Below are 22824 nucleotides of genomic sequence, written 5' to 3'. Positions count from 1 at the left end.
TCTATAAAGATTGGCCAAATGAACAGAAGCTCTCATTTTTTTTTTTACGATGAACACAAGAACATTCTTTTGACATAAAACAAGAATTTTATCAAATCTACCAAACGGAAAAACTGCAGGGAAACAGCTAACAGTTTCGATAGTAAGAAAGCATGCTGAGAACATTTAAACCTGGAAGCTGAAAACTGTTTGAGAGTCACATATACGTACAGTACGCAGAGTTGCATGAACAGCATTTCTGCAATTCAAATTAAAGTCATAAATAAGAGGGAAAAGCATATGATGTTAAATAGTACTTACGTAAAATAAATTACAAACCAAAATTGTTATGATAAAACAATAATAATAAAAAAAAAAAAGGTTGTCTGTGAGTGTTCAGTATTGCTAAAGGATGGAATTGATCTTGTATTTCTTCATGACAATGAACCTGTAAAAATAAAAGTGTGTCAAAAGACTAAGTTTGGGGGATAAAGCCTTAATATTATATCTTGATCTATTTTTCAGCCTTTCACCAACATTTGATGCATCTCAACATTCATATATACATTGTGATTTATATGCAAATTTTGTGCTACTTTTTAACATTTTAATATATTAAAAAGTAAAATCAAAGATTTAACACAGTTTGTTACTGAAGTCTGCATCAGAGATGATATTAAATCAAACAACGCTATCATGAAAGTAATCTAATGACTTTAAGAAACTCAGTGGACAAATGAAAGTTGCATTTAAATGATAAAAAGTATATGTGACCCTGGAGCACAAAAGCAGTCTTAAGTCTCTGGGGTATATTTGTAGCAATAGCCAACAATACACTGTATGGTTCAAAATTATAGATTTTTCTTTTATGCCAAAAATCATTAGGATATTAAGTAAAGATCGTGTTCCATGAAGATATTTAGTAAATTTCCTACCGTAAATATATCAAAACTTAATTTTTGATTAGTGATATGCATTGCTAAGAACTTCATTTGGACACTTTAAAGGTGATTTTCTCAATATTTAGATTTTTTGCACCCTCAGATTCCAGATTTTCAAATAGTTGTATCTCGGACAAATATTATTCTATCCTAACAAACCATACATCAATGGAAATATTATTTATTCAGCTTTCAGATGATGTATAAATCTCAATTTCAAAAAAATGACACTTAAGACTGGTTTTGTGCTCCAGGGTCACATACAGTATAGTGTATACAAATATTCTGAGATCTGTTGGGAATATTTGATATACCAGTCCTAAATGAGATATATATTGTAGAAGAGAGGTCTTACCCAGCCACAAGTGTTATTATTACTGCTGTTAAAACTACAACTGCAATCAGTGCTGCACAACAGGGCCAAGACGCTGACGATTCTGAGTCAAACACAAAACATTAAAAGCAGCTGTAAACATGCTGGCTAATGTTACTTTAGAAATCATATGCTAAGTGCAATCCACTTACAGACACTTTTTTCCACTTAATGAAAACATTTACATCTCAAGACATGAATCAACATATAGCCCAAGCAACAATTCTAGCCTCAAACACAACAGTGATTTCATGTGCACTGCATTATTTAAAGGGGTCCTGACATGAGAAACCAAAATCCCCTTGATCTTTTGATACAGAAGAGGTCTTTGTAGTTATTACATCCCGCAAGTTTCAAACCATACATAAATGATTTCATAATGCATTGGTTTTATATTGATTATTTTGTCAAAACAATCAAAACATGCAATGGTGAGAGGGCACTGATACTGTTTCCTATGCAGTGACGTTAGCCAATCATAACAGTGGCCAAATACGAAGAAAAAAACAGCCTGTTTCTGAGAGAGGTTCAGAATGAGGGTTGAAAATAATCATCTTTCCACAGATTTGTTTATTTATTGTGCAAAAACATTATAAGTAAACCTCAAGGAACATATTAAAAATTCCTCATGACCCCTTTAAAAATTAATGAACAGCAGAAATGTGATTTTATGCCAAACAGTTCTGAGGTTATAAGCAGATTTAACCAGTACTTTATTTTTTATTTAACCAGTACTGTTCCCAAATTGGTAGGTGAATAGTTAGGCATATTGAAAATGTTTAATAACTTTTGCTCGTCAACATCAAAACAATCTGAGGAAGATCTGATGAAAGTTTACTGTTCTATAGCCCACTATCAAAAAGTGCATATTTGCATAGATGAGCTGGTTATGATGAATCAACAAAAGCTTATCTCATGAATATGAATTGGGTTGTGCACAAAATTGAGCAAAAATTTTGATGATTTTGATGAAAAGCCTTTGAGAATTGGCACTTTTAAATCATCAACACTTTACGATAATATTCCATTTGTTAATTACAAAAGTTAAGATTAACTATCAATGAAAAAAGCATTTATTAATCTTAGTTAATTTCAACATTTACAACTGTATTAGTTAAAAAATAACACATTATTTTTGGATAATTTTAACAATATCCACTTAAACGAGAGAAAGAAAACCAGAAGGAAAGAAAAAGATAAAAAATAAAGCATTATTTTTTGATGTTTGTGTGTATTTTTTTTTTTATTGTATTTTATATTTTATTTTATTGTTGTATTGTAGTATATATTTTTTATATATATATATATTTTATTGTTGTTAAATAACATCACACGGTCCTCTCCAGGTCAAAATGACCAGAACACAACGGGAGCGTTAAAACGATTATTTACAGTAATGGCCCGAAAGAAAAAATATACTAAAAAAATGAACAGTTGTATTATTAGTAATGCATTACAAGTACGTAATCAGATTACTTTTTCAAGTAACTAGTAAAGTAATGCATTACTTTTTAATGCATTACTCTGAAAATATCAGAGGTTTGTTTGATCTGTGCCCTCTACAGATGTGAACTGACATTTCCTTCAGCATGAGGCTCATGCATTTCTCTCTTGGTATGAAAGTGGTTTTACATTTGCCCCCAAAAATGATACAATTAATTAAAAACAAACAAGCAAGTCCAGCACAAATGAGACAAAGTAACAAAAATGTAACATACAATAATGCATTATAGTTCCACAAAAGTATTTAATTTCCACAAATGTAACATAATTAGTTTTTCAGAGTGTAACGCAATATTGTAACGCATGACTTTTAAAAGTAAATTTCCCCAACAAACATTAATAAACGCCGTAACAAATGAACTGCTCATGGTTAGTTAATTTTGTTACCTAATGGAACATTTTTGTAAAGTGTTTCCTTGTTTCTCTTGGTGTTTTTGGCATGGTGTGATGAACATTTTAGGGTGAAAAAAAAAACATTTACATGGGACAATTACCTCTCAAAGTTAAAAAATGCCATGAGTTCTTGGAATTAAACAATACCTTCTGGTATTTGATGATGTGTAGTCACCGTCCCCAGGCTGCTCTTGATGATGCAGGTGTAGTTAACGCCCTTAATCTCAGAGATGTCTAGTCTACTGCCATTTGTTAACAGGGCGGTTTGATTGGTTACTGTAACACCATCAACCAGCCATGAAAACTGAGGGCTGTCCCACTGAGTCATGCCGTGATTATCCACAACGCACTCCAGCACACGTGTTATTGACGCCTTTGGAGATTCCACTGAAAAGAAAAGAAAAAGTACGTAAGAACAGAAGAAAACCTGTTTGACTATTTGTGTGTGTGTGTGTGCCTTTAAATTTAAATAGCTGTGCATGTGAAGAAAATATTCAAAACATCTGGTGCACGGGTTAGTCATAAAACAAGATTTGCATAGTTAAAGTGCAACTTATTTACCTGTCTTTCGCACTTCTATTGAGTCGTGCTGCTGGTATCCGTTCCTGTCTGTAACAGTGACCTTGTAGATCGCAAAGTCCCCTTCTGCAACATCAGTGACCCGCAGAAGTGCATCTCCGTTCTCCAAAGATATTCTGTTTCTGTGTGACAGCCTGACATGCTCTCTTCCTCTCTCGCGGTCCCACGTCACTATGTCTATCTTGTCTTCTGGATCCTTCTCAAACACGGCTTCCAGAACAAGAGTTTGTCCGAGCGCAACATACAGAGGCCGTCCGGTTTTAAAACGGACCGATATTGCTCCGTGAAGACACACAGGCACTGGTGACAGTTATTGAAAAGAATTAGTTTTTAGTAACTAACGACTGACTGGTAACTCTTTATTTTACGTTTCCATTTTAATGAAAAGTGTATGTAATTTTTCTGTGATTTGGAGTCGTTTCAGGAGGTGAGACTTTAACAAACTTAAAAGTACAAGCATGAAAACCCCTTATTTATTTTCTGTTGGACTGATATTTCTAATTATCTCAGAATTATAGGATTTTGTCACTCCAAGGGACTGAAAATTGGTGTAAAAAATATTAGATTTTTTAATGTAACATAAAATATATTTTAGAAAATGCAATATATTTAAATAGCATTACATTGTTTTCTGTACTGATATCATTTCCATACTTCTACTTTCATTTATGCTTTAATGTTTTACTTTATTTTAATAGCTATATTGTTTTCCGGACAGTGTTCTTTGTGTAAATCTAATGGGGATGTAAACGCAATCATGTTTATTTAGAAATTATTTTATTTTCTTAATAGGGCTCCTGATTAAGAATGATTTTCAGAATTAAGAAACTGATTTTGTCACTCCAAAGGACTCAATAACTGATGAATTGTTTTTTTTTGCTTTTTTCTAATGAAAATGCATTCCAATATTTAAACAGCATTGTTTATTAATACACTCTCAGAAAAGTGTACCCTTTGAAAAGATACCTCCCCAGTGACGACTATTGCACCTTTGTTTCTGAGAGAGTATTTTTTGTATAGAAATAATTCCCATGTTTGCTTTTTTTTAGCTTTTTTTTTTTCTGCCGCCCAGCAAAATGAAAAAACAAAACAAGGGCTTAGCCTCGTCTTTTAAGTAATATTACATTGTTTAACTAATATTTCATAACAGCAGACTCACTCAGAGTGACTGTGGCACACAGAATCCAAACCAGCATCCATGACCCCATGACACCTGACAAATAAGACATCATTAAAGAAACTATTTCTGCTTTATTTCTGATTAAATCACTCACTCGAAAAACTGACTGGATGCACCTTGCGTAAGTTACGTTAATAAATGCCCTTCAGATCGAAATAAACTATCTTACCTTGACTTTCAAAGCTTAAATCCCGTGTTTACTCTCTCTGTCGTGTCGCATTGAGGTCAGGTAAATAATAATAAAAGACTTCACCTGAACTACACGCCTGCGTGACGTAACGTGATGACGATGTGCGATGATGCGGACTTGAAAATATTTACATTTATAATTTCCTGTATGAAAGTAGTTTAATTTAATTTCAATGGTTAGCATACTTGAAAAAAACGGGGAAAAAAACATTGTAGCGATAAGAAAGTTATAAAGTATTGTTTTTGTTAACGAGGAAGTAGCAAACCAATCATTATTTATATATAAACGTTAATTTTAGAACGTGTTGGAATACGCACAAATTCAAAATATAAAGAGACTTTTTAAAATCTGTTTATTTAATGTTATTAACACATTTCTGATAAATATATTTTCTTCTAACGATGACGGACAAGCGCGAATCTGCTGAAGAGAGAGAAGTTGCCATGGTGATGGTTTACTCTGACAGGACGTAAACATTAGATCTCAAGCGCGAGTTGTGTTATTAAGTAACTGTTTGTACATGAACAGCGATCGTGTTTATTTCCACATTACTTCGTTTTCTACATCAGCGAAGGATATTATTTCGGTCTTTCTCAGCTGTGGTGGCGAGGTGAGGCGAAACAGGTAAATCAGAAAGTGAAAGCAAACCAAAGTAGCACACAAAAATTAAAACCCGCTTCGTAAGTGTATATTCCAGCTTTAATCTCTCATTTTAATACGGTGTAATTAATTCAAACTTTTGTTGGCTAATTGTAGCCTCTTGTTAATATGCGCTCCTGCACGAGACAGTGATTGATGTTAGTATCTCTCTTATCTTGACAGAATGTCTCTTATTATGATTTATGTGCTTTAATATGTGATAGAAGTAAACATCTGGAAACGAATGAAATGTTTTGCTCAGGCCCTCCAGACTGAGATGAACACACTGCTGTATCCTGTACTGGTTTTATGTGCATGCAAAAATGATAAACATCTTAAACACGCTTTTTTTTTATGTGTTATTATATTGCAAGAAATGTAAAAATACATCCACAAACCTAAAGAAAATACATCTTTAAGATGAAAGAGCAAACATCAAATAGACGTCTACATGATGCATGTGTTATCAGGATACTTTCCTCCTAAATATTAAACTTTAGTCTAAAGAAATGCAACATGCAATACATAACTGATGCAAAAATAAATACAAATATCAATTTTGATAATTATAATATATGTATGTGTACTGTGTATATTTATTATGTATATATAAATACACACACACAGTAAATATTTTTAAAACATTACACGCATATATTTATATTCTTATATTTTATATTATATGTAAATATATTTAACATATAAACATAGCATATTTTTCATTAATATATACATGCATGTGTTTGTATTTATATATATATAAATAATAAATATACACAGTATACACACATATATTATGTAAACAAAAACTTTTATTTTGGATGCGAATAATCGCGATTAATCGTTTGACAGCACTATATATATATATATATATATATATATATATATATATATATATATATATATATATATATATATATATATATATATATATATATAATAATAATAATAATGTGAAAACAATCGGGTATATAATGACCAACACCTTATTGAGTTCAAAACACATGCCAAAGAATAAAAAAATAAAAAACACACAGACAGATGCAAGACATACTGTAATGTAAAGATTAAGTGTGTAGACAGTAGACACATCGAGTTCTACTTGTTTTACAGCATTCCTGTTTAGTTTGAAGTGCGATTTCAAGCTCTTTTATGCGCATTATTTGCGTGTCTCTTCATGTTACACCCATGTGAATACACCATTCATTTCTCTCAGTCAGAAGATGCAATCACATTTAAACTTTATTTCTTTGTTGTTTGTATTGTGTGGTTTTAAATGGGGTTTCAAAGCACTGAGCAGATATAATAAAGAAAAGATGAAGCGTTTGAATAGCATCAAATAACACTTGCTTTGATATCTTTGTTACTCTTATCTAATGCAAATACGTTTTGAAATATCAATGTAACTAAACAAATAGCTGAAGCAGCTTTCGCTTTCTTTACATGCAGCTCTCCATAGATTTGTGTGTCTGGATCCCGCTCCAGTTTAGCTCGAGAAGACACCGGTGTTGGTGGCATCCGGGAAAGATGCCGTCTTCACAGTACAGACGGTGTCTGATGTGTCCCTCATCAGATGGACAAATAGTGCAATTACTTATCTGATTACATTTTATTACTTTTATAAACGTTTTATAATGTTTTCAAATGTTCTAATCATTCAAACCAGGCAGGGTTAACCTTACAGTACTCAACACTGATTACAGTCATTTTCAAAATCCTCCATCACTTGAATTAATATTATTATAATTTAATTTTAAAGCACAGCTACCACAAATACTTTGAGATTAAATACAGATTTAAAACCATAACATATTGTTTTTGAAATAAAATCTTTGCATGGTTATGACGTGAAACAACTGGCATCTAACAATGTAATGGGGGGAAAAAAAAAGGTTAATCTTTAAAAAATTAATCATATGCATAAATCCAAATAATAAATAAAACAGTTATTGAATAAAGTGTGTTAAGTGACGTGTGGCCAAGTATAGTGACCCATACTCGGAAATTGTTACTTTTGACCCATACTATGTGACACAAGTAACTGTAATTTAATTACACATTTTTTTTTATTTTATTTTTTTTTATCAGTAACTCTTAACTGATTACAGTTACATATATGAGGACAGCTTTTGTCTCGCAGGTCAAATAGACCTGCATTGGTTTCTATGCAATTTGCCAAAAACACTATAGAGATTTATGTAAAAACAGAAAACATCTATTGTAGACTTAAAAATATAAAATATGTGAGAATAATAATTCTATTCTATAATTTCTATTGTGTTAGGAGTCACTTATTTTTATGTTCAAAATTATCTGCAGAGACACAAAATTTGAAAAGAATATATTTATTTTTGTCATGACTACTTGTAGGGACTTTGTACACTTACTACAAGAATAAATAGTATTAACCTGATTTGTACTTAGTGCAAATTTTATTTATTGCTATTTTATTTATTGCTATTTGTGCTTTCTCTGCCTATTTGTAATGTCAATCAAAAAAAAAAAACATCCCTTGATAGAATTGTTGATTGAAACTCCGCTAGATAAAAAAAAATATCCTTGGATATTTTTTCATGTATTTTGTGTTTTAGTGATTGACAAGCTACAATAATTGATAATTATTTTTATTTATTTTATTTTTATTTTTTATTTTTTGCTGTTTTTCAAAGTGTTGATTTCTAACAAATTACAGGTAAACCAATTGGAGGGCCAGTTTGAACCAAACATAAAAGTTGTAAAACAAAATTTATACCAGGGTTATTTTAGTATCATTGAAATACAATTATACTTTATGATTTTTTAATTTTTATTATTATTATTATTATTATTGTTTTTTTGTTTTATTATTATTATTATTATTATTTGATTTTAGTTAGTTGTCATTTATTTATTTATTTATTTAAATATGTCTATATTGTTTTTACATTTCATTATTAGTTTTAGATATTTCAGTAAACTAAGAAATATTTTTAGGTAAACTAAATGAAAATATGAAATGTTGCCTTGGCATTTAACTGCAAATAAAATAACTGTTTAAAAAGTATTTTATTTCAGTTAAAGTTTATTTTATTTCAAGTAAAAATAGTTTTTGAATTCAGCTTTAGTCTTTGTTAGCTATAATAACCCTGATTTGTTCGGCCTTTCCAAAACACATCTACTGTATGTGTCAAAACCTTGCATGACCCTAAATGTAAATTATTCACAAAATGTCAAAAAAATAATTAGTTTAACCAGTGTTTCAAGCAGTAAGAAAATCGACTGACCCCAACACAACAGGAAGGTTAAAGGGTTAGTTCACCCAAAAATGAAAATTCTGTCATTAATGACTCACCCTCATGTCGTTCCAAACCCGTAAGACCTCCGTTCATCTTCGGAACACAAATTAAGATATTTTTGATGGAATCTGAGAGCTCTCTGACCCTCCATAGACCCCAAGGATCCTTACAGGATCAAGGCAGAAACATAGCAAGGACATCAGTAAAATAATCCATGTGACATCAGGGGTTCAACTGTAATTTTATGAATATATTTATTAGTATTAAAATATTAATAAAAACTATAATAATATTGCAATTATACTAAAATAACAGGTTTTTCATGACTGTGGAAAATAAAGAAGCCAATATAAAATATTAAGTTTATTTTTAGTTGTTTCAGCTTATTGTACTGCTTCTTTTTTGGCATATTTTAAGTCATTTTAAGTTATTAATAAGCCCCTCTGGAAACATATTGAGTTTAATTTCATTAATAAGACCTCAAGTTTATATTCTTTGCATGTCAGCCTTGTGTGAACATCTCTTGAGCATGTTTTATGACAGCAGCATGCGGTCAGAGACACATAACATGAAAAAAATGACTAAAGAGCTTGTAATGTTCTGGTTTCCTGGACAAACATAACAATAACATACAATACGATACATATTTTGGATTCATTTCTGCTCCACTAGTGACTAATTGCAACCTGTTTGAGGGACATGACAACACTGGCTCAACCAATAGCCCAGCCAATGGCAGATGGAGGAAACCAAAGAGTGTTTTTGCAGTTCTGTTCGGTGATTTAGTTTTATTGTTTTGAGTGTTTTGTTTTGAACTCGAGTGATTCATAATGTGAAGCAATTTTTTTGCACTGATGTCAGACTTACTCATGCGTTACTCATGCGTAATCAGATCTTTTGACTGGTGTCCAACAAGTTTCAGATATAAAAAGAAAATAATGAACTGAAATGAAGCACAAGTATTAAATTGCAGGATTATCAAAAATAGACATTAATACATGGTAAGACAGAGACAGAATAACACTTAAATGTCTAAATATTTACTGTAACTTTTTTATATATTATAATTAATATTTCTGTGAAGCTTCTTTGAAACAGTATGTATTGTTAAATACACTACATATAAACTTAAACTGAATTACTGTATTATTATTATTATTATTATTATTATTTTAGATCTTATATATTAAATCCCACATAGCTAGCATTGTTTCTCTGAATTTTCTGTAAAAATAATTATAAGATATACAAATATTGATATATAATTAATCATACAGTGATACAATATGAGTAAAAAAAAAATTTTTTTTTACCTTTTTTATTATTTATTTATTTATTTATGTGACCAACTTTACAGTGTGACAGTCTGACACACCTTTTAAGGTTCCTGTAAATTTTCATTTAGCATTTTTATTTTATAATTTTGTCAGTTCCTCAGATGATCCAGACGCCCCGCGGTGGAAATGCTACGGTCGGACAGACGGTTCGTCTCACCTGTACGTCTGCCTCTCTACCTCCCGCCTGCTTCTCATGGGAACTTAACGACCAGCCGGTGACCGCCGGCCAATCAGGGAGTGGCGTGCTGAGTCTGCAGATCTTCTCCACCAATCAGAGTGGCCGTTACGCCTGCATCGCACGGGATGACGTCACAGGAGGGACATCGAAGCAGCAGATAGACCTGGCCATTGTGGGTGAGTTAATGGCTCTCTGTGGCACTTTGGTGACAGATGCATCTGTCAGTTCATTCTTCGGCCTGACATTCATTTTCTTGAGCGGAGAGGGAGTAATCAACCACAGGATTGATAAATTCACATGTCACCTCTCTAGAAGGAGTCATAATTTTCATCCGCCTATAATGATTTTCCTTTGCAGGATACTTTCTTCTGTTTGCTGGCTCCATTATTGATGTTTCTGTGATGTGTTTTTTCTCTGCCCTTTATGTCCTGGCTCTATTTCTGTCTGCTGTTATTAAAAGTGCTTGTTAATCTAGTTCTTCATATGTGAAATATGAAAATCATGTTTACAGGTACGTGTCTCAGCAGGGATCATTGTTGCAATCATCATAATTATCACTGTAATTATTTTGCTTCTGCGACAAAGAAAAAGTACGTCCCTTCTAAATGCTTCAGTTTATTGTTGTGTTTTATGATGCTGAAAAGTCTGACATGATTATATGCTCATATTTACAGTTGATCGGAGACTTCTCTTATTGTGTTCTGTGTAATGCAGGGTAGTACCTCTTAGGGATGGACAATATAGCTAAAAAAAATCGAAATATTTAAAAATATATATATTTTTATTTGTACAAATAATGATGATAGTAATAATAATAGTAATATATTTTGTACAAATAAAAAGATTGCATATTATTATTGGTATTAATAATAGTTGTAATTAGCTATAAAACTAAAAATGTTTTAAAATATTTAGATTATTATTATTGTTTGACTCCTCACAGTAGTAATGTGACAGTTGTTGTTTAGAAAAGTATCATTGTTAGAAACAGTAAAAAAAAAAGTCTAAAAAATTAAATGAGAAAAATTAAATGTAGTGCAATGTAATGTAAAATAATATCTCTGAAGGCTGGACAATATGGCTAAAAATATATATTTATTTTTTTCAAAATTTTTACTGCTATTACTAGTACTAATTATAATTAAAGTAAATTAGATTTTATCCATATGTTGTAATAATTAGTAAATTAGACTTTATCCATATGTTGTAATAATTAGCAAATTAGATTTTATTCATATGTTGCTTGGAAAAATAAATAATATTAATTATATAATATTCATATTATGTATATATTTTGCAATAATAATACTATTTTATATATTATACATTTAATTTTGTATATTATTTAAAATGACAAAAAGAGTAAAATATAGTAGCAATATATATTTTTTGTTATTTTTCAGTAAAATTTTTTTGTACTAAACTTTACAAGAAAAAATACATATTTTTCAGTTGAATGAACCAGTATATCAACACAAAGTATTAATCAGCAACATTTGCTTACAATAAACAATGTCACACAGATGATGTAAATGAATCATCAAGAATTGAACTTGTCAGTTTCTGAACTTACTGTAATATGCTATTAAAACATCTTTATATTGACACTCTCATACTTGCTTTTTGCAAGAAAAGAATAACAAAACCAGTCTAATTACTTTTAGAAAATGTAAAAGCCACATAAAAGCACCTTGTATTCATTGCAGAGTACACGATGAGCCTTAACATCTCTTTCAATTTACAATAATACCTCTTTTCACATGTTCCCTCTCTGCAGATTGCAAACAGAGCCTTTGTCAATGGAAACCACCCTGATCCCACATTACACAACTCACTCCCAAAAAACCTCACCGCCATTCCCAATAACAACAATGGGAACATCAACACAATGTCACAAAACATGCCCAGCAACTCCAACCCACTTCATCATAATGGCCATTTGAACACTGATGTGTTCCAACACAACTTCAGCACAGTCCCAGACAATGGGCATCAAAACAATTCATATCCAAACAATGGCCCTCAGAGATCGTTCCCACAGTTTGTCCAACACAATCCCAATATCCTCATAAAACGGGTAGTTCTCCGCCTGGTGCGCTTGTGCCTACAGTTCATGTAAACCTCAACACCTTGCCACGTAATGTCCAGTTTAGTAATTCACAAACTCAAACGGTGCATGTCATCTTGAACACATACCCTCCAGAAGCAAATCAGATGGTCCAGCAACATGCAGAAAGTGCACTACAGAGTCAACATATTAACAGCAACCATCAAAATCATTCTCAGAATGGCTTGCTGAACTCAGACCCTTTGATATTGAGTAATCAGACACAAACAATGCTCAATAATGCTTCAACAAATGGTTGTCACCAACCCAACGGCCTCATTCAGACTGGATACTCTCACCCTACCAATCTAACCAATGCAAACCGTCGAACTGCCAACTCAAGATCATCAGCAGAAGACCGAACTCAACGTTCAGAACGCACCTCCAACAGATGCCTTGTGACCGTTTGCAGGGAACATCTGCATATCCCAACCCTGAAGTCTATAGTTCAGACAGTAGTGGATCTTCAGATTGGCCACAATGAGAAGCACAGAGGGATCGTTCTGCTCTGAGATACCGGGAAACTGAATCTTCAGGAAGGTTGATCCAAGCTGCTCCTTTCCCCCAAAGAAGGGACCTCCAGAGACCAATCGTGCTTAACCACTCTCAAATGCACCCAAACGTGCAAAGACAATCAATCCAACAGAACTTAAGCACACAACCGCAAGTCTAATTTCAAATCCAGACCGCAATACCTCAAAACCATAGACTATAAAAAAGGTGGCCGATGCGTCTCCACTTCCTTCCACTATAGAAAAGTGAAGCCAAAGCATAGCACAATTCGTACGGGATTAGTATTACCTGGTGACCTCCAGTCATTTGTAATAATTGCGGAGGTTGTCTGTGATCTTACTCCCGTGCGAATCGGCCATGACTGTAATTTGTAAAGTAAAAATTACCCCGCAAATGACCTACCATATTTCGTATTCTAATAGTATTTTGGGTGCTGTCATATTCACTGCACCATACAATTTGCCGAACAGTTGAACATATATCAGCATGATAACTACTTTAAATGACCAATCCATCTTTCGGAAAATTGTATTGGAAGTGTAATTTATTTGTTTACATGGAGAGGTCGGGGTTTATGACCTGTACTGCAGCCAGCCACCAGAGGGCGATCAAAGAGCCCGCAGCTTCACTTTTCAGGACGTGTGAGGCACACCCGCCTCAAACCCAAACATCTCAGGGTCAGAATCCAATCCCCATTGGTCTACCAAAGGGAACGACCATACCTCAAGCACAATCTGGCACTAGACCAAATCAGGCCATGCCTCAGCCATCCATTCCTCTTACTGAGGCTGCACTTCGCCAACACACCGCCCAGAACGATAACGCTTTCCCCATCCGGATCCAGCAGACTCAAGCTGCCTTGCAGAACCCTTGACATTCTCAACCCGTCCAGCAGCTCAACAGAGCAGCCCAGAGGCCTCCTACTCCTCCTCCGGTGCTGCGGCTGGATGAGTTCCAGAAACTTCTGCGTGAACGCATGAAGCAGGCTGGCTGTAAACGTGCAACACAGACACAGATCTCCAAACGTGCACAGGCAGACTCGAGTGTTGCATATGACCCCTCAACGAATGCTGGGAGTGAATCCCATGCATGCAACCATGCATGGACACCCAACCCATATGCGACAGGTACGTAACCTGATACTACTTTAAATGAGTGAAATGCATTCTCACATTTTGTGGCTGATGAAATTTCAACTTCATTTTTAAGTTATACAAGTTTCAACTAGACAAGATTTTAAAAAGGATTTGAAATATCTTTTACAGCCAATTTGATTAGAATTAAAAATGAAAAAAGAATAGTTCCCCCAAAAATGAAAACTTGCTGAAAATGTCCTCATCCTCAGGCCATCCAAGGTAGATGAGCTTGTTCCTTCATGATTTGGAGAAACTTAGCATTCCATCACTTGCTCATCAATGGATCCTCTGCAGTGAATGGGTGCCGTCAGAATGAGAGTCCAGAATGAGAGATAAAACATCACAGTAATCCACAAGTAATCCAAAGCACTCCAGTCCATCAGTTAATGTCTTGAAAAGTGAAAAGCTGCATGTTTGTAAGAAACAAATCCATCATTAAGAGGATTTAACTTTAAACTGTTGCATCGGGCCCAAAAAAATGAGTCCATAATCCATAATTACGCTTACTCCAGTTAAAAAAGGTTCATTCCCTGTTGTCTCTCATATCAGTATCCACCAACATATTTGTTTAGAGCTGTTTTGAACTGTTTTGGCTTGTAAACGGTGCTTGACCTGTGCTGATTTCTCTCCTGAGTCAGACCAGACCACTTTTTCACTGGAGAAAGCAATATTATGGATAGAGAATGGTTTGAAGTTAAAAAATAAATAAAAATTCTTAATGATGGATTTGTTTCTTTAAAAAAAACAAGATTTTTTAAAGAATATTTTGGCTTCACAAGATGTTAACTGATAGATTGGAGTACTTGAATTGGGTGGAAATTTTTACAGTGCAATATTTATATCCATGCTTTAGTGATGGGGGACCTGAAATGGTTGCTTTGTGGCATTACTGCGAAATCACCCTTTAGCCTTTATGCTTAAGAGTGTATATTTATGCTCATTACAATACCGCATTGTCAGCTCAGCAGCAGGCTAATGAGAAATTAACACATGCTATTGGTTTCACAGTTTCTATATGAGTCACTTATGGATATGCAAATATGTTAAGGCTCTTTCATATCTTGTATCAAGTCTTCAGTGCTCTGTTTTGACTTCCATGTAAAACGCACTGCAGACAGCATCACAGAAAAGCAATCTAATGAGGTTGCAAGGCACAAAAATGGGCAATGTGTATGGTAAACAGTGAAAACACATATGGTAGTTGAACCTAGAAGAGAATCTGTGGTGATTGTTTTGTTTCACTGTAGAAAGAAAAAATATAGTTCACAATGTTTTATTGTCTCTGGGTGCTCTTAATGTTTTAAATTAGGTCAGTTGATAACATTAGTTAATGCATTAGCTGACAATGACTGTTTTTATGTTAGTTAATAAAAATTGATCATTGTTTGTATCAGTGCATTAATGTTACCAGATACAACTTTTGAGTTAATGAGTCTTGACTAAGATAACAGTAAGATTGGTAAAAGCTGTAAAAGTATTGTTCCATGTTTACAAATGAGACCTTATTGCAAAGTTTTACCAAATTAGTTTCTAATCAGACTTTCAGTTTGACTTGACTCTCATGGACAAAATTACAGTTACAAGATACATGGAAAATGCCAAACAAGCAGTAAAGTATGTGAAAGTGTTAAAAATAAGTAAATAAATATAGAATTATTTATTTATTTATTTAAATGCATTATGATGCATTCGACACCTTAAAGTTTGACAGTAGTTCCTTTTATTCTGAATGATTAACTTAAATGCAGAGTTGAACTTATCATTGCACAGGCAGACTTTTCATACGTCATGCAAATGGTCTGCTATTCATTGGCTTTCAAAATCATTAAAAAAGGTCAGCGAATGGGGTTGAAGTTGAAATTGAACTTTAAAGCTGGGCCAGCGCTGTCGCAGCTGCCGAGTTCAGTTCATTGGGCAACGCTGACTCCAGTAATGTGAAAAGGCCTTTAGACATGATTTATATCAAATAAAGCATTTTGTTCTTTCTTTTCTCCTCCTTCTCTCCAGCAGGTCCACAGAGGCAGACCCAGACGTTGAGAAAATGCAGCGCTCGTCTGACTCGACACCATTCGCACTGCGAAAAACTTTCATACAAAGCACAGTGTCTCTCTGGTGGAAAGAAACAAACGCTCAGCCATTCCTCCGGCCCTCGGCTTATTGTGCCCTACAAATCTTTGTTTGGTCAGAGACACGGCATTATTGATAAAAAGACTGATCTTTTTGTTTCTCCTGCACTGCTGTCACGTAGGCATGTGAACAGGACACAGTGTGAATTTCATCCGTCTGAACAATGCTGCTCTGGGATTTTTCTTGCTCTCAAGTGTCTGAAAATAAAACACAATGCAGTGTTTTTCCACTGACAGGAAGACTTGAACAAAATCCAAATGAATTAGGATGGCTGGCAGAGCTGAACTACTAAATGATAAATAATAGACTGCCACTGTTTGTCCTCTCGCAACTATTTATTCAGCTTTCTGCTCACAGATGCTTCTTGTAGCGCCGCTCAATTAGTGCGATCCGCTACGGTGCTTTTGTGGATGGATTGTGCATTTGAGTATGAAGGAGACCCACCTTACGGACGTGTAATTAATTAAGCTCTTTAATTTTTATGTTAATGATGTGGAAAATGCTAATGAGTTTAAGTAAAATCGGTTGCTGACAGGCCTAGCAAAAATATGATGAAAAGCAAATGTTTGGTCAGATGGTTTATGTCATGTACTGTGAGCAAACAGGAGGTTTTTACAAATCAATTCTCCCAATTTGCATCGCTTTGTTCTTCATTACATCTTTAATACAAGATTTCTCAAAGTTAGACACAGAAATCAATTTGCAAGTGAAGTAACAGAGCACTACTGAAGTCACAAGAAGAGGTTTGTAGAAGAAGAAACTTACCTCTTTGATTTAATTGCAAATGCAGATTAAATTAATATCAGTGTGCATGTATTTACATACATGCATTGTACAAAAAAAAGTGTTCCTTACTGTTGGGGAAATAAATTCACTTCCTTCAGTAAATAAAAAATGTCTCGCTTCTTTCCTGTTTTGTCATTGTAGGTGCAGCATGTGTCAAAGTGACATAATGAGAAAAAGCTTAAAAGGAGCGTAACATTATCACTTCTGAATCTGTGGTGTGGGCTGATTAATTAAGGTATAAAATATTTTTCTACTACTATTTTGTTTTTTAAGATTGTTTTTTTTTTAAATTGTGATGATTTCTTTGACGACTAATCCTTTAACAGATAACCTTTTTCAGTTTTGATCAGAACATTTTCTCTGATCTATAGGTGACAGAGAAAACATTTAAATATATATAATTATATATTCCTAAAAATCAAATATATAAATATTTGTTCCTCATATGAGATAACATGCATTTTAATATTTACAGAAAAAAACTAAGCATGAAATGCTATAATTATTTTGAGGGTTTTTTTTATTATTGATCATAAGAATTTCTTTAATTGTATTTGTACATTTTCATATCTAATAATGACATTTTTTCTGAAACGTAGATGTTGCTAGTTAACATTGGATGCAGATATATAATATATACATCGAATTCTCTCATACATTTCTTTCAGTTTTGAGAAGGAGCTAGATCTACAAAGTCTGGGTTTTTTTTTCCCACTGTCACTTATAACCTATATCTTGCATGGCTGGTATTTCCTTTTAACTAGTTTCATATCTCACGTTCATATATATATATATATATATATATACACATATAGACCAAATTTATTTTGAATATTAATATTTTTTAGTAGCGTGTAGTAATTGTAAATTCTCTATCAAAAGGATGTCTCAGTTGTTGCATAGATATTCCAAAAACTCTATAAAAAATTATAACCTAATCATGCATTCTGATCTCTGTATGTGTGTTGTGAAATTATTTTGTTCTCAGTTATAACACCTAATCCTGTGACAAGTTTCTACATGCATTTCCTGAAATGCAGTACTATATATTTAGAATTCATTTGAGCCTATTCTAAACATACTGCATGCTTTTTTTATTATTATTCCATGGATACAGTAGATGCATATTTAACACAGTTGTTGGGTTTAGTCAATCCCATCTGTATTGAACTCTTTTTATTTCCATTAATAAGTGGCCTACTTACCAAAAATATTCTTTACTACCCTAAAGCTCCATTGTGTGATCAAGATACTGGATTAGATACTCTACCAGTGCCTGTAGAGGACAATTACTTGAATGTGGAAAAACTCCTTGTCAAGCAATATTACACTGATACTAAAGACAATAAAACCATTGCATGCCAGTTTTTAGCATTGAAGAGATGATTATCAGCTTCCTGTTGTGTATAAATGTATTTGTAATTGATTGTTTTTTTTTTTCTTATTTTTCTTAAGGTTGAAAGGGTTTAAAGATCTTTAAGTTAAATAAGTTATTTAAATTTTTTAATGAGACACTTTGAATTCTGGAGTATTGCATGCATTGCTCTTGCTTGAGGGCCATCAGATATTAACTCTCATTCTGCTCAGATGAATAGCATATCTTTACCAAACATTTGGATTTAAGGATTGCAATGATTTTGTGTGCCACCACCTCATTTAAAATGAACAGACATGGCAGTTATCAGTGCAAAATGATCAGAAATGCCTGTGAATTAGCAAAATGGTGAAAGTTAGAGAATCATCTGAAATCAGTCAACACACCTTTAGGATGTAAGCTATGGATTGACATGTTGTCATAATTATGCTTTATCTCATAATTAAGACTTCCATAATTATCATTTCATCATAAGTTCACTTTTTATCTCATAATTGACTCATAGTAGTCATACATATTTTTTAATGCACAATTATGACTTAGTATGTCATTTTGACATTTTGTCTCACAGTTTAGACTTTTTTCATAATTGTGACTTGCTGTAGGATGTCAAAATTAAGACATTATATCTCATAATTTACTTTATATATCATAAGACTCGCATAATTATGATTTAGTCTGTAATTTTTTGGACTTTTTGTCATATTTTATCTCATAATCTCGTTATCTCATAGTTTTGACTTAGTATCTCATTTAAACTTTTTTAACTTAAAAACAAATTTTTGTCATAGTGTATGATGATTTTTAATCTACAATTGATCATAAGTCATCTACGATCTACGTCATAAGTCTTACCTCATAATTGATGAATTCATGACTTGACATAGTAGCGCTATGAGTGCGGCGCAAGTGTTTTTGCTAGTTTTAGCCAGACGCAGTTCTCATTTTCCCATCCTGCGCTGTGTTTTTTAAATAGCAAATGCATTTGCGCTCATTTGTGCACCCTAAAATAGAGGTGTGTTCAGGCATTGTTAGCACGTTACTATTTCGAGGAACTGAAAATAAACTGCGCCATAGACCAACTCAAACCTAGTCTACAGTCAAAGGTGCAATATTTTGTTGTTATTTAAAGAGCGCGTTAGTAGAAAATGTGCCTCTGGTGGGTCCACAATGCACGTTCACTTTGCTTATTAAACACAGGGCAGCAGCACACAAACATTTTTAAATATGAAACATTAAAAGATTCAAATGTAAAATATTATCATTGTGTAGGCTACAGGAATGTAAAAATACCTACATGTCATAATGGATAGCCATTGCATGTATCAGAATTAGGCTACTTTTGTTTTTAACAATTGAATTTTTGTCATAATTACGACTTATCTCAGTGTGACATTATTTTGTATCTTGCATCTGACATATGTCAAGATCTCATAATTATGACACAAGTCATAGGACATATGTTATAATTTAGATTTCTTCCTTCTTAATGGACTTTTTATTTCATATTTATGAGATTTTAGATCATAATTTCCATATCTATTTTTTTTTTTGTCATAATTTTGGCTTTTATCTCATAACTGTTTTTTTTTCATAAATAAAATAGATTTTTTGACTTATGTTGGACTTGCATATTTACCTAAGCATTATTTTTTCTCTCGTGCAGGAAATGGACTTCAGTAGTAAAATACTTGCAGTTTCTCATTTTCTCTGTCTTTTCTTACAGAGCGTTCACTGCATTTAGTGACGATGGCGTGGACGGTGGCTATGAGTAACCTGGTGTTAGCGGTCTATGGATTCACTCTGATCACAGGCCTTCCCGCCAATGTCTTGGCTTTCTACACCTTCTTGCAGAAGATCCGCCAGCGCTCCACCCCAATGGACGTGCTGTTACTCAGTTTAACCATCTCCGACCTGATCTTCCTCTTCTTCCTGCCGTTTCGCATGGTGGAGGCGGCCAACATGAAATGGACGCTGCCTTACTTCCTCTGCCCGCTGTCGGGATTCATCTTCTACTCGGTCATCGCCAACAGCGTCCTTCACCTGACGGCCATCAGCGTGGAGCGCTACCTGGGTGTGGCTTTCCCCATTAAATACAAGCTCAAACGCAACCCCAGGAGTGCAGTGATAGCCTGCGTCATATTCTGGGTGATCTCCATGGCGCACTGCAGTATCGTCTACATCATTCAATACCACAACTATTTCAACCCCAACACCACTGATCCATCCAAACGTAACACCTGTTATGACGAATTCACTGACGAACAACTCAAGATCCTCCTTCCGGTTCGCCTGGAGCTTTCTGTTGTCTTCTTCTTGATCCCTTTCCTTATCTGCTTCTTCTGCTACATCCACTGCATCCGCATACTTTCCCGACTATCCAACGTCAACGTCAAGAAGCGGTTTAGAGCCATCGGGATGGCGTTGGGCACACTTCTGGTCTTCGTTATCTGTTTCATGCCCTTCAACATCTCACACGTGGAGGGATTCATAAGCGGCAAGAGCTCTGAATGGAGAGAACCTGCTTTACTCACCAGCACGCTGAATGCATGTTTCGACCCTTTCATTTTCTACTTCTCTTCTTCTGCACTCAGAGCGACTTTCAAGAAGGTGTTGCAGGGGCTGGCGAGGCGTTTGCTCCCTCGTTACTGCCGCTCGGCTCTCTGCTGCCCTTTATTCAACCGTGGGAAACCAGACGAGCGTACGCAGAGCACTGATGACAGCATCCGCTAACATTTCAAGCCAGTTTTTGCATTAATAATCTGCCTGCGTGTGCATCAGCAATGCATACCATTCAGTCCAAAGCCAATTAATATAATTCTGATGCACCACCATGACCCAATGCTTTATGGATAGACAGAAGAGCAGCACAGAAATGGTTCCAGCATGATTGCATGACTATTTAACCTAAACCTTTGCGGCAGCCGTTTCGTTCACAATGAAACGAAGAGCTTGAGAAAACAAATTACAGTGCAAAAAGCAATTGTATCTGCATTTTTTCATCTAACATTTGAACTAATACGCAGCATTCACTAACAGCAATGCTATAAATATAATCAAAACAACTTTGTAAAACAAGTTTTCTTTGCTTAATAAAAGAAACTAATACAAATTATGCATCCGTTCTTTATTCCTCCGTCCTGAACTACTCACTCATTATGCATGAATGCTGTTTATTTTCTACACAGCACTTAATATGCACTGCTTGTTTATAACCTGCCATCTCTTGAGACAGACCAACACAAACATGTTCCTGTGATGTCGCTTCCTGTTCCTGATACAGCGTTTGGAGGTACAGGTTGGATTTTGAATCACTTATTTGATCAGTTCTGTTTAAAATGGCTAATAATGGATCTAATTATCACATATAATCTAAATACTTGGTGTCACTGAAGCAGATTAGTTTCATAACTCAGTTATCGGAATTTATTATCTCTCTGTCTATTATTACACTTGAATGTCACAGTTTTGGTGTTCATCTAGTAACTACACTGTGTCTATTTTTTTTAGTGCGGGTGGGAGGACGGTTGAATTGCATGTGGTGCAGTTGCATTAACAGCTCAAATGATTGGCTCATACAGGTATGTTTTTCCATGAGCAAAGATGGCAGGTTGCACGTTGCTTACTTACAAGACTGCATTTGCTAGTCAAGCCACTGATATTAAGATGAATGGGAATGCAAACAAATAGATGTGCATTCTTTAAATAAACAAGTTCAAAGATCGTACAGCTTTGCTTAAATACCTTTTGTGCATTGTATTGCATTGCATGTGAGTTTCGTACAGTTTTGCCTAAATATTTTTTGTGCATTGCATTGCATGTGAGTTTGCATTCTTTAGTGCATTGCCATCATACCATGCAAGTTTACTAGATAACAGCCATAAACATCACATCTATTTATAGCTGCTACTGTATTATTCTCAGCAATGCTGTCCACTTTAGCAGTCCACTGTCCACGTGAGTTTGTATCTTCTCTGCCCTACTTCTACTTTAGCAAAAGCTGCATCTTTATTTTAGCCTTGCGACAGCATCTAAAAAGAGCTCGTATCTTTCCTGTGGCAGAGCGTGTGAAACAACACACACTTTCCTGTTGTGTGATACAGGGGGAATCCAGGTAAAGTGGGACACTTTCTGATCATTTTTTTATTGGTTTTTATAATGTTTCCGAGGCATAAAAATAAAGATCATGATAAAGATCTCCACTGCACAATAC

At 34.2% G+C, this 22824-nt stretch overlaps 3 protein-coding genes across 9 annotated transcripts; 2 read left to right on the top strand and 1 right to left on the bottom strand.

The window, feature by feature from the left end:
• Positions 1-52: 52 nt before the first annotated feature.
• Positions 53-5252, bottom strand: LOC109078000. Its single transcript, XM_019093309.2, has 6 exons — positions 5118-5252; positions 4928-4981; positions 3751-4068; positions 3337-3576; positions 1276-1357; positions 53-427 (listed from the first exon to the last, which is right to left on the bottom strand). The coding sequence occupies exons 2-6, from the start codon at positions 4974-4976 to the stop codon at positions 385-387; spliced, it is 732 nt and encodes a 243-aa protein (XP_018948854.2). The 5' UTR covers positions 4977-4981; positions 5118-5252; the 3' UTR covers positions 53-384.
• Positions 5253-5563: 311 nt separating this feature from the next.
• LOC109078001 (sialic acid-binding Ig-like lectin 10) lies at positions 5564-13440 on the top strand. 2 transcript variants are annotated; one of them, XM_019093311.2, is made up of 3 exons: positions 5564-5762; positions 10483-10743; positions 12345-13439. In XM_019093311.2, exons 2-3 carry the CDS (start codon positions 10491-10493, stop codon positions 12380-12382), a joined length of 291 nt encoding a protein of 96 aa, XP_018948856.1. In that variant the 5' UTR covers positions 5564-5762; positions 10483-10490; the 3' UTR covers positions 12383-13439. The 2 variants fall into 2 exon arrangements, with proteins under 2 accessions (XP_018948856.1, XP_042597691.1); XM_042741757.1 differs by lacking the exon at positions 5564-5762 and adding an exon at positions 8750-9829 and having other exon boundaries at positions 12345-13440.
• Positions 13441-13515: 75 nt separating this feature from the next.
• Positions 13516-22732, top strand: LOC109077997 (free fatty acid receptor 3-like). 6 transcript variants are annotated; one of them, XM_042741754.1, is made up of 6 exons: positions 13516-14314; positions 16331-17193; positions 17378-17471; positions 20338-21903; positions 22122-22192; positions 22674-22732. In XM_042741754.1, exon 4 carries the CDS (start codon positions 20361-20363, stop codon positions 21342-21344), a length of 984 nt encoding a protein of 327 aa, XP_042597688.1. In that variant the 5' UTR covers positions 13516-14314; positions 16331-17193; positions 17378-17471; positions 20338-20360; the 3' UTR covers positions 21345-21903; positions 22122-22192; positions 22674-22732. The 6 variants fall into 6 exon arrangements, with proteins under 6 accessions (XP_042597688.1, XP_018948846.1, XP_018948845.1 ...); XM_019093301.2 differs by lacking the exon at positions 22674-22732 and having other exon boundaries at positions 16342-17193; positions 22122-22554; XM_019093300.2 differs by lacking the exon at positions 22674-22732 and having other exon boundaries at positions 16334-17193; positions 22122-22554.
• The last annotated feature ends 92 nt before the right edge of the window (positions 22733-22824 follow it).

This window comes from Cyprinus carpio, chromosome B16 (genome assembly GCF_018340385.1).
Source record: "Cyprinus carpio isolate SPL01 chromosome B16, ASM1834038v1, whole genome shotgun sequence".
NCBI lineage: Eukaryota > Metazoa > Chordata > Actinopteri > Cypriniformes > Cyprinidae > Cyprinus > Cyprinus carpio.
This window is presented reverse-complemented; position numbering and strand designations above follow the sequence as displayed.

Coding starts and splice junctions, on each gene's coding strand:
- LOC109078000 (XM_019093309.2), bottom strand. CDS start 4,976: ATGGGGTCATGGATGCTGGTTTGGATTCTGTGTGCCACAGTCACTCTG. Junction 4,069..4,927: donor GTGTGCCACAGTCACTCTGA/GTGAGTCTGCTG, acceptor AACTGTCACCAG/TGCCTGTGTGTCTTCACGGA. Junction 1,358..3,336: donor ACATCATCAAATACCAGAAG/GTATTGTTTAAT, acceptor TGTTTGACTCAG/AATCGTCAGCGTCTTGGCCC.
- LOC109077997 (XM_042741754.1), top strand. CDS start 20,361: ATGGCGTGGACGGTGGCTATGAGTAACCTGGTGTTAGCGGTCTATGGA.
- LOC109078001 (XM_042741757.1), top strand. CDS start 10,491: ATGATCCAGACGCCCCGCGGTGGAAATGCTACGGTCGGACAGACGGTT. Junction 10,744..12,344: donor GATAGACCTGGCCATTGTGG/GTGAGTTAATGG, acceptor CCCTCTCTGCAG/ATTGCAAACAGAGCCTTTGT.